The sequence below is a fragment of the Onthophagus taurus genome, unplaced genomic scaffold (assembly GCF_036711975.1).
Source record: "Onthophagus taurus isolate NC unplaced genomic scaffold, IU_Otau_3.0 ScKx7SY_15, whole genome shotgun sequence".
NCBI classification, from domain to species: Eukaryota; Metazoa; Arthropoda; class Insecta; order Coleoptera; family Scarabaeidae; genus Onthophagus; species Onthophagus taurus.
In genome coordinates, this window is record NW_027248940.1 from 4,619,286 (window position 1) to 4,631,527 (window position 12,242).

The 12,242-nt window shown below is 35.9% G+C and overlaps 2 protein-coding genes and 1 long non-coding RNA gene across 3 annotated transcripts; 1 reads left to right on the forward strand and 2 right to left on the reverse strand.

Annotated features, from left to right (window-relative positions):
* The first annotated feature begins 593 nt into the window (after positions 1 to 593).
* LOC111422357 (uncharacterized) lies at positions 594 to 1,287 on the forward strand. The gene is made up of 2 exons (XM_023055562.2): positions 594 to 678; positions 743 to 1,287. The coding sequence occupies exons 1-2, from the start codon at positions 594 to 596 to the stop codon at positions 1,285 to 1,287; spliced, it is 630 nt and encodes a 209-aa protein (XP_022911330.1).
* Positions 1,288 to 2,637: 1,350 nt separating this feature from the next.
* On the reverse strand, positions 2,638 to 8,295 carry LOC139432328 (ankyrin-3-like). The gene is made up of 3 exons (XM_071200809.1): positions 8,188 to 8,295; positions 7,947 to 8,128; positions 2,638 to 7,883 (listed from the first exon to the last, which is right to left on the reverse strand). Exons 1-3 carry the CDS (start codon positions 8,227 to 8,229, stop codon positions 5,021 to 5,023), a joined length of 3,087 nt encoding a protein of 1,028 aa, XP_071056910.1. The 5' UTR covers positions 8,230 to 8,295; the 3' UTR covers positions 2,638 to 5,020.
* Positions 8,296 to 8,543: 248 nt separating this feature from the next.
* On the reverse strand, positions 8,544 to 8,860 carry LOC111422354 (uncharacterized). Its single transcript, XR_002707315.2, has 2 exons — positions 8,681 to 8,860; positions 8,544 to 8,617 (listed from the first exon to the last, which is right to left on the reverse strand). It is a non-coding gene; the product is annotated as an uncharacterized lncRNA (long non-coding RNA).
* Positions 8,861 to 12,242: the final 3,382 nt, after the last annotated feature.

The following is a 12,242-nucleotide window of genomic DNA, read 5'->3' on the forward strand; positions in this document are numbered from 1 at the left end:
GTACCGGAAATGAAGTCGAAAGAGAAATGAAATCCGTAACTGTTAATCTCGCCTCACAGATAGATGATGGATGGGATTTGAAGAAGAAGTATTCATCGTTAACGAAACTGATCCGTATCACTTCATGGTGTATAAGATTTTTACGTGTCAATAAAAGTTCTTCTGTTCCAGCTGTTCTGTCTTCTGATGAATTAAATAATGCACTGTTGTTCTGGGTACGAGAAAGCCAGCAGCTCAATTTCTCAGACGAAATCAAACAATTATCCTCTGGTCATGCGGTTCCACGTAGCAGTTCAATTTTTCGATTAATTCCTTTCCTTGATGGAGATGGTTTCCTTCGTGTGACTGGACGTCTCCGATTTGCGAATCTTGATTGGAACGAAAAGCATCCAATCATTCTTTCAAAAAGTTCTACAATCACCAACTTGATTATTGATCATTATCATAAAGCAACCTTTCACGGAGGAACACAACTCACTACAGCGTTTATTCGTCGCCGCTTTTAGATAGTCGGAGGTCGAGTTCCAGTAAGATCGTACATTCATCGATGCATGGTATGTGCAAGGCATCGAAAAGTCGCCAGCCAACAGCTCATGGGTCAGCTCCCTACTCCCCGAGTCACTCCAGCAAGACCATTCTTACATTCAGGAGTGGACTACGCTGGACCATTCCAACTCCGTACTATTAGAGGACGAGCGGGAAGGGTCTATAAGGGGTATCTAATTTTGTTTATTTGTTTAAGTACCTAAGCATTTAGATATTGCTACTGATTACACCACCGAAGGCTTTTTAGCAGCTTATAAGCGATTCGCCGGAAGACGAGGGATTGCCAAATGCGTATATAGTGATTGTGGTAGTAACTTTGTTGGTGCTGACCGGGAACTTCGTTCATTGTTTTCAAATGCGTCAAAGGAATGGAAGGTTGTAGCCCAAAGTTTGTCAAATGACGGAACCGATTGGAAATTCAACCCTCCGTCAGCACCTCATTTCGGCGGCAAATGGGAAGCGAACATACGAAGCGTCAAAACTCATTTCAAAAAAATGATCGGAAGCTCGACGCTTACTTACGAAGAATTTTCAACTCTATTAATTCAAATAGAGGCTATATTAAACTCACGGCCGCTTTGCTCTCTTCATGATGACCCCGACAATTTCGAAGCATTGACTCCGGCCCATTTCCTGGTTGGAGGCGCGTTAGCTATCATCCCCGAACCGTCACTGTTGGATTTAAAAACGCCTCGTTTATCTCGCTGGCAGCACATCCAGCAAATGGTGAATCAATTCTGAAAGGATTGGAGTCGGTACTACCTACAATCAATACAAAATGCTACCAAATGGCATGAGTCAAAGAATCTACCACGTATTGGGCAATTGGTTGTTTTGCGTGACGAGAGATACCCTCCTGCGAAGTGGCCTTTAGGTCGAATCGAAGCTCTTCATCCGGGACCAGACGGACTTGCAAGAGTCGCCACTATACGAACTTCAACATCATCATTAACTCGCCCGATTGTTAAATTATGTTTATTACCTGATCAATAAGATCAACATTTTGTCGGTGTTTTGTTTATTTTCTTTGTTTGCCTATTATATAGGCAAGGCGGGCGATATGTTTAATTAAATAGAAATATTAATTTTGTTTATCTCATTGTTTTATAGAATATAATGTTTTTAATTCAATTTTCATATTTTAAATTTAAATGCTATTTTATTTTTCATTTGTAAAAAAGAAACTGATTTAAAAGTCACGTTACTCGTTTTATCCCAATTCAATTCAGTTCTTTACATAATTCAGAGTATTTCTTCAACAATTCATAAATGTGTTTGTTAATCGATTCTTATCAAATTGTTAGTTCAGTTAAAGTTCATGCATTAAACAGTTAAAAAACTAATGTAAGTGATACACGGGGTGTTTTTCTTTCGAAATCTTACTTGTGTGCGTGTAAGTACTTTTTTTCAAAACATTCTTTTCTTTATATAATTCAGAAATTTTCTTATACCCGGCAATTGGTATAATTATTAACAGTATTTTTTTTTCTCTTTCTTTTGTATCAGCGTGACAAGGTCGTTGTTCCTGAATTGTCGCCCGGCGGTTGTGCCAAGCGAATAATTAGTAGCTTTCCTTATTTTCGTTTTAATAACTTGTATTTAATGTATGTATTGTTGTTAAACTGCTATGATTTTTTTTTGCTTGTTTGTAGCTTTGCACAATAAACAATTATTTATTTATTTAATAATGTGTATTATAATAAAGCATAACAATAACAAGGTAGGTATCCTGGATATACAAAAAAAGTTAATTTGATAATTATCAAATGACAAACATGACACTACCACTAAAAGCTAGATCTTTTCACCTTACATCAAGGTGCCAAATATCAAATTCATTGTATTTATAGTTTCTCTATAAAATCGTAACTCTCGCAGCCGTGGGAAACCTGAATAAAAAAAAACGTGACGTGTTACAAACAAATGGAATCAGCAACCCAAAATTAACTAAAAACACTCAACTCATCAACTGTACAAAAATCTTGCAGCACAGTGTAATTTCACAAAACCTATACCCAAAAAAGAAATATATTTTACAACCCCTGGCTTTATTACAAAATAGAATACAGCGAAAGAAAGTGTTAAAAATCGTTCAGTACAAATTGAAATATTTATTTATTTATTTATTTCATGTGGGTACAGAAACAGGTCGAACCCAATAATACTGTACCACAAACAACCAATTGTATACAAATAAAATAGAATTACAGTTCACAATAATAATAATAATGAATTAACATTAATGGTACAAAAGTGATTCAAAAGGAAAAAAAAACTAAAACTATGTTTAGGTGATATAAATATATCATATATCAAATATCAAATGAACGCTCGAGGCAACACACCAACTGCAGCAAAGAGCAGTTTTTTAAATGCATAGAAAGAATGCTGAAACAGATCTATGTTAACACGATTTGCCGATCTTGCCATTCTCAATAAAGGAGAGTTTTGACAGGCATTGTTTCTAGGAGTAGGTGTCATAAATAGAAAATTAAAGCGAAGTAATCTCGGAGGAACGTGACCACATATAGAACCAACAAGCATTGGAGAATCACACTTATTGTTCAAAAGTTTGTAAAAATATAATATATCCCCACAAAAGCTAGGCTGGTTGAGGGTTAACATACAAAAAGAAGTGCAAGTTGATTCGTAATCAATGTATTGAATGGAAAATTTAAAACAAAGGTATTTGAGGAATTTAGATTGAATACGCTCAATTCTAGATTTATACGAGAGATATTGAGGATTCCAAACGACGCTGCAGAAGTTAAGTGTGTTGTAAACATAGGCAAAATAGAGATTTCTAATTGCAGCAATGTTTGAAAAAGCTACCATTGATCTCATAATAAATCCTAACACACGCCAGGCTTTGGAGACAACAGTATCGATATGTTTATCAAATAATAATTTATAATCAAATGTAACACCCAAATCTCTAATAAATGAGCAACCTCTCACCAGCGACGCTATAATTGTAGTGGATTGTGTTCACCCTCCTAGAGAAGGAAATAACATTACACTTTGATAAGTTTAATGAAAGGCGATTATTTAAGCAAAAAGCATGTAGATTGTTTAAGTCAGATTGCAGTTTAGAACAATCAAGAGGTGAGGAGATACGGAGAAAGAGTTTTAAATCGTCAGCATACATTAAACATTGGGCATAATTAACGACGTCAAATATGTCGTTAACATAAATATTAAACAGTAAAGGGCCCAGATGGCTACCCTGTAGAACACCAGAAGGAACTGACACAGGATTAGAGAAAAAACCATTAACCGAAACAATCTGGCATCTCTCCTTCAGATAGGAAGCAAGCCATTGCAAAAGATTTCCCTGAACACCAAACTTCTTTAGTTTGAACAGAAGTAAGTTGTGATCCACCCGGTCGAAAGTTTTACTAAAATCCGTATAAACTGAATCAACCTGACAAAAATCATCCAGAGTAGATAAGATATACTGGGTATATTCAAGCAAGTTACTTTCCACCGAGCGACCAGCAAAAAAGCCATGTTGTCTAGAATTGATTTTAGACTTAAGGGCAAAGAATAGACGTGCATGAACTACTTTCTCAAACACTTTCCCAAATGCTGGCAAAATAGATATGGGGCGGTAATCGGATATAGCACCACGGTCCCCAGATTTAAAAATGGGAAGAACAAAAGCCCGCTTCCACAATAAAGGAAAGACACCCATTATCAATGAAGCATTAAATAAAATAGTTAAAGGAAGGGACAGAGAGTATGAACATTCCTTGATTAAAATTGATGGAATACCATCAGTACCTATACTGTCTGTAACCCTGATGCCCATCAGGGCCTCCTCAACCTCAATTCTGTCAAACTGCATCTGACTCAAAGGAAGGGTATCCATTTCTATACAATCCACATTCTGCTGGATTGGAGCAGGATCCACAAAAACCGAAGAAAAGAAATCAGCAAACAATTCAACACCGACAACAGTTCCATTCCATTGTGGTGGATTAGATACTTTGGACGACTCCTTAGAATTGAAAAAGTGAGGTAGTCAAGTCGGTTTCTAAAACGCTTCCATCTACAGTGCGCCCTCTATTTCTCTCGAATTACTTTAATGGTACTGTATGAAAACCAACAGGGAAAACCCTTGATAGCTTTGCGTTTTAAAGGGACAAATTCGCGAATAGCAGTATTAACATAGTTATAAAAAATTTGAACAGCGTCATTGATATCACGACCAGCGAGCTCTGATTCCCAGTCAATTCCATTAAAGTACTCATTCAATTCAGGAAACCGGGCTTTTCTAAAACAAAAAGCATCACCATGATGTATAGATAATGAACGAGTAAATGAAATTGAGCAGGAAAACTTTAGAGTGGAGTGCGCACTGTCCTCAGGAAGCAATAGATCACTACAAAGAGATAATTGATGTACATCGGCAGAATTCGTAATAACAAGATCAAGTGTGTTTACATAAGAATTTTTATGATAATTTAGTTGGTTAAGTCCGCAAAGGGAAAGAACAATCAACAAAACTTGGACCTATTTTCTCGTCTTCTGGAGTACGATACGCTCCGTTTTGCTGAAGCAAATACATTACTTCATAATTTCCACAGTAACTAGCAATGTCTAAAGGTGTTAATCCCTTATTATTCCTAACATTAACATCGGACGAATTTTCGATAAGTAATCGACCGACTCCTTCATTGTTTATGATTCTAACAGCAAGGTGTAATGCCGTTTCTCCCATATTGTTTTGATCATCAACATTCGCTCCTTCTTTGATTAACATTTTAATCATGTCATCATTGGCACCTTTGGTAGCAATGTGTAAGGGTGTTAAACCCCCATTACTCTTAGCGTTGACAATTGCCCCATTTTCAATTAATAATCGAGCCGACTCAACTAATACGTTATTATTAGCGGTGAAGTTAAAAAAAGGTACCTCTTCGATGATTTCACGACTTGCTTTTTCAACAGCTATATGTAAGGGAGTTTTTCCTTTATGATTTTTAATATTACAATTCGCATTTTTTTCGATTAGCAATTGAATCATTGCAGTATTATTAACGGAGTCGTGTAAAGGCGATGTACCCTCGTAATCCTCATCGTTAACATCCGCACCATTTTCGATTAACAATCGCCCAATATCAATGTTGTTACTATTAGTGGCAAAATGTAAAGGTGTTCTGCCTTTATTAGTTTTAGCATGAACATCCGCTCCATTTTCGATTAACAATTGACCGATTTTAACGTTTCCAATTTCAGCGGCAATGTGTAATGACGTCTTATGGTTAATATCCTTGACGTCAATAATCGCCTTTCTTTTAATTAACAATTGTACAAGTTCAATGTTTATTCTTTTAGTGGCATGGTGTAAAGGCGTTTCACCCTCATTCGACTGAGCATTAACATTCGCCCCATATTCAATTAGCAACTGACTCATTTCTAAACTGTTTCTTACAGCTGCAAAATATAATGGCGTTTCTCCCTTATTATTTTTAACGTCAACATTAGCGGCATTTTTGAGTAATAATCGACCTAGCTGAATGTTTCCACTGATAGCAACAAAGTGTAACGGCGTTGAACCTTCATTACACCTAATGTTAACATCTCCGTATTCGACTAGCAGTTGACCCACTTCGTTACTTGCTGTTTCTGCGGCAATGTGCAGAGCCGTTTTTCCTTTGTTATCAACTATATGATTCGCTTTTTTTTCGATTAGTAATTTAGCCAATTCAACGTTTTTACTAATAGTAGCAAAATATAAAGGTGTTAATCCATCATTACTTTTAGCATTAACATCCGCCCCTCTCTCGATTAGCAATGTACCTAATTCAATATGTCTATTACTTGCGGCTAAATGTAAAGGTGTTACTGCGTTATAATTTTTGGCGTTAATATCCGCCTTATTTTCGATTAGTAACCCACTTAATTCGAGATTTCCTTTTTCAGTAGCATAATGTAAGGGAGTGCTTCCTTCATTGTCTTTAGCGTTAACATTTGCCGAATTTTTGATTAATAATTGAGCCAAACCAAGATCTGTGCTGTTAGCGGCAAAGTGTAAAGGCGTTACTCCCTCATTGCTCGTAGCTTTAACATTTGCTTTATTTTCAATTAAAAGTTGAGCGATTTCAAGGTGTTTTCTTTCGACAGAAATATGTAAAGCTGTTTTTCCTTCGTTATTTTTTTCGTTAACATGTAAATCATATTTGAATAGCAATTGGATTAACTCAATGTTTTTCCTGTTCATAGCAGCAATGTGTAAAGGTGTTTCACCCTCATTATTTTTAGCATTAATATCGGCCATGTTCATAATTAAAAGTTTTGCGATCTTAAAATTTGTTGTTTCGGCAGCAATATGTAAAGGAGTTTCTCCTTTATTATTTTTATCATGAACATTCGCTCCCATATCAATTAACAACCGGATAAATTCTAGAATCGTTTCTTCGGTGCAAAACTCGTTTACACTCTTCTTAATGGCAATGCATAAAGGTGTTAAACCTTCATTATTCTTAACGTTAAGAAGAGCGCCATTTCGCATTAGTAATTTACTGATTTCTATGTTTGTTCCTTCGGTAGCAATGTGTAAGGGCGTTTGTTTATTAATATCCTTAGCATTTACTTCCGCATAAGATTTTATTAAAAATTGAACCAATTCTTTATTCGTAGTGTTGCTGGCATTATGTAAAGGTGTTACATTTTCATTAGTCTTGGCGTTTACATCCGCTCGATAGTCGGTTAATAATTTGCTGATTTCTAGATCTGCCCTTTTTGTAGCAATATGTAAAGCCGTTTCTCCCTTATTATTTTTACCCTCAACATGAAAATTGTGCTCTACTAGTAATCGACATAATTCAATGTGTTTCCTTTCAGTGGATACGTGCAAAACTGTATCTCCCTTAATATTTCTCATGTCCCTTTGAGCTCCCATTTTGATTAGTAACTCGGCCAATTCAATATTATTATTATAACTGGCAATGTGTAGGGGAGTTTGCCCATAATTGTCCACTTCGTTAATAAAGGCGCCCTTTTCGATTAGCAATCTAACGGTTTCAAGATTAGATTGTACGTTACCTGCTTTATGTAAGGGTGTTATTCCCGCCTTATTTTTAATATTTACATTAACACCATTTTCAATCAACAATTGAGCGAACTTTTTGGTATCATTTGTAATCAAATGCAAGGCAGAATTACCATTGTTATCGATAATTGTTACGTCACAATTATGTTGGATTAAACAAATCATTATTTCGAAGGAAGCTTTGTACCTGAGAGAGTACATTAATGGAGTTTCTCCAAATCGACTTCGAATGTTAACTATAGATTTGCTTAGAGATAATAAATATTTTAACGAATTTAAACTAAAAAATAACAAAAAACATTCATTAATAGTGGATTATTTGAGCCAATTCTTTTATTCTAACCTTCCATAGCGAGCAGCTAAATGTACGCAAGTCACATCACCAAAAGTATTTTCCAAAATTATTTTGCGATAATCCCCATTGAAGTAATTTTTGATCTCATCAACGACATCATCACGAATAGCTCGGTATAAAGATGATTCTGTTATCGAAGATAGGTGCGGGTCATTATCAAATAAATCTGCCTAAATAAGGTGTTAAATAATTTTGATTTGGTTGTTCACTTTCTAATTTTATTACTTACAATTGTGCTGTCTACGAAGCTACTATCACCGTTTTCACTCATTTTAAGTCACCTCTAAGTTAGTATAATATAGTTGTTATAGTTTGAAATTGAATTATTAACTAAATTAAATTTGGAAAATGCATGTTTAAATGTGCGACCCTATCAAGTGTTGTGGTGAATCGAGAACATTCGTAATGAAAATAACTAATATGTATCGAAAACATCCTGTTTTTTCTGGAAAAATTTATTTTATCATTTTTGGTGGTTAGAAATATCTAGAACAATGATTTTGTTTTAGCGTAAAAAACTAAAAATAATAGTCGTATATATAAACAATAATATTTGATTGAATTTTGATTTTTATAAATCACTAATTGTACTTTTATACTGGTTTATTATAAGTAAATCCGCTTTACATGTTTCGACTAATTAGTCATCTTCAGAAGCGCTACAAATTGACAACAAGAATGATAATAAAAGTTGTTACAAATATGAAATGAAATAAACTTACTTGTCGTAATATAAGAAACGGCGTTCAAAAAACTTCGCATAAAGTATAAGTCGTAAATAAGGTCAGCACATCAAAAACGGTGATATTCAAAACAATTATTGTAAATATTAAATTTTAAAAAACTATAGAACTAACATGTTAAAATGTAAATGTAAAGTTTAAGAATTAAAATTAAAAACGACGTTACATGCAAAGTTACAAAATAAAATGGTTGAGAAATTGCAAGAGGTAACCACTTTTGATGAGTTCGGGAAACCAGAAATAAAATGTATAAATGCGCATGTGTTGAAAATAAAATAAAATAAAATTACATAGAGGGTGTTCAGATGAAACAAATCCCTTCTACGAGTATAATTGTCTGCGAGGTAACAACTCTAAAATTTGTTTTTTAAAAAATGTATGTAATGTATATAATTTGTATTTTGTAGTTAATATTTCCATTCGTTGAAAAGTAAGGTAAGGGAAGGGGATAATAAAATTTGGATTTTTAAATTAATAGAAAAATATAGGATAGGGAATACAAGGATAATAATAATAATAATAATAAATAAATTTATTGCCATAATAAGAAACAAAAAATACAAATTAAAGAAAATGTATACATTTAACTTAATACATAAATACGGGCAAAAGGGTCGATTTATCGCGTTAGCGATATCTTCCAAACAACCCAATCAATCAGCAGTATACTAAGTTATATAGAAAAACAATAAATGAACGGCAAGCTGCTATGCTAAACTTATGGTCACCAAAAACGGTGCATAATGATAGTTGCTGGAATAAAAGAAGAAGAGAAGAGAAGAAAAGTAGAAGAAGAGAAGAAAAAGTTTTCAGGAAGATACTTGAAGAGCCAATAAATGACGTTTTAGGTGGTTTTTAAATGTTACAAGGTGAGGAATATTACGGATCTCAGTAGGCAGACTATTCCAAAAGGTTACTGCCTGCACAGCAAACGATTCGGTACTATGGGTCGAGAACATAAGCACAGAATCTAACTGAGATCTAGTAGGTAAACCATGCGACGACAAGCGTTGAAATATACAATACAAATACCTTGGGGTTTGATTGTGAAGAACAGTATATAACATAGTTAATATACGAAACGATCTACGGTTCTGACAGCTTAATATCTGCAAATAATTACGGTATGGGGTTATGTGTTGAGATCTCTCGAGATCAAAGATATACCGTATGCAGTTGTTTTGAAGTCTTTGCAGTTTGTTTCGTAGTGTTACCGAAAGATCAGGATATGCCGTGTCAGCATAATCAATATGGGGGAAAATCAGGGAAAAACAAAGATTACGACGGATCATGGGAGGAAGGAAGCAACGGAGACTTTTCAGTGAGTGGAAACAATGATAGACCTTTCTGCAGACGAATTGAATTTGAGGTTTCCAGGACATTGTAGAATCCATAACCACCCCAAGGTTTCTAACCGTGTCTGACAGCTGAATAATGTCTCCGTCAAGCATTAAGTGAATGGATGAAAAAATATTCAGCTTTGCCAGTAAAGGTCGACTGCCAAACGCAATTGCTTGAGTTTTAGCAGTATTTATTTTAAGGCCATAACGTTTGGACCAATCCAAAATATTGGAAAGGTCATGATTAAGACGTGCAATTGCTTCCGGAAAATCATCAATAGTTGTCGTAGTGTAAATTTGGAGGTCATCAGCATACACATGATAATTACAAGAAATACAGTGGGTGACGGCATTAATAAAAATCGAAAAGAGCAACGGACCCAACACACTACCCTGGGGTACACCACATTTAATATCACAAGCAGACGAGAGCGCAGAATCAGCACACACACACAAGGAACGACAGGAAAAGTAAGATTGAAACCAAGATAAACATGAAGAGGTAAATCCAAGGGCAGCTAGTGACGCCAACAAAAGATCGTGATCAACCGAATCGAACGCCTTGCTGAAATCAAGTAATACAAGGATGGTAACACAACGTTTGTCGCAAGCATACCTAATATCATCCGTAATCTTAATAAGCGCTGTTGTCGTGCTATGACCCTTACGAAAACCCGATTGAAAGTCGTTGTGCAAGTTAAATTCTTGTAAATACTCTTGAACTTGTAGATAAACAAGGCGCTCGAGAGCTTTAGATAGAACAGATAAAATGGAGATAGGGCAAAAATCATTTAAACTTGAGGGACTCTTGGATTTAGGTATAGGGACAACATGAGCAACCTTCCAGATTAAAGGGAATGAGGATCGTTCAATGGAGAAGTTAAAAATGTGGGTAGTAGGAGTAAGAACAATATCCAATATAGGAAGAAGAAGTTTGAGACCAACTCCATCAGCTCCCACACTCGTAGACCTCGAGTGATTCAAGGCATCGCGGACTTCTGACGCTGTGACCAGGACAAAGGAGTAAGAGGAGGATTTAGATGAGGCAAGAATTTCAGAAATAGTTGTCATCCTAGTCCCACCACTAATGAGCAGAGGTGGGTCAGCAAAAAACCTCGCCAATGAATCCACATTACAAGCAGCCCGAACAGAGGGAGACTCAACCGCCCCTAAGGAACGCATCAACCTCCAAAACGTCCTCGGATTAGCATTGGGTAGTCTCCGGTAGAAATACAATTTTTTGGCATTTCTACATTGGTGATTGCAACGGTTACGCAAGATCCTATAGTTTTCACGATTAATAGTATTTGGAATACGTTTAAATAATAGCTTTGCACGATTACGCTCCCTCATCAGTGATCTTATCTCATCACTTAACCAGGGTGCGGGCGGATGTCTCACCCTACGTCGTCTGAGTGGGGCATGCTTGTCATAGAGATTGATAAGTTTAGAGTTGAAGTAGTCAACCTTGCCATCAATATCGGCCATTCGATAAAGCGGAAGCCAATCGATCCTCTGCGCATCAGACAACAGCAAATCGTTATCAATACGACCCAGATCACGAATGGAAATAATGCGTTGCGAGAAAATATGTTGTCGTATCTGCACTGCACAGTAAATTAAATCGTGATTGGAAAATTGAGGAGCAGGGAGCTGATCATACATAAGTATGCTGCTCGGACGAGTCGTAATAGTAAGGTCCAGAAGCGAATGCGAAGTTGGAAGATGATGAGTTGGTTGTGAGGGCAGGATGGTCAAATTTAATGAGGAAGTAATGAAGCGAAGTTTGTCAGTCCGTAAGTCATTTTTTAGCAAACAAGTATTGAAATCTCCCATAAGAAGAATAGTGTTATAATTAAAAGAGTGCCTCTCAAGGGTTTCCTCCAATTGATCAAAGTAGTTAACACGAGGAGGACAGTAAAAAACGGCAAGTAATAACTTGTTGTAGGAACTTTTCAGTTCCACAAACATAAATTCAGCCCCCTGAACTGACCCATCGGAGGATTCGACAATCGTAGCACTCAGGCTATCCCTGATAAATAAAGCCACTCCCCCACCCCGCGAAAACAGACGATCGTTTCGCAAAAGACATGTTTCACTGACCATAATAATATCAAAAATATTAGATTCGAATGTGGTCAAGAAATCATCGAAGTGGGCAGAAATACTTTGCACATTAATATGACACACGGAGATAAAGT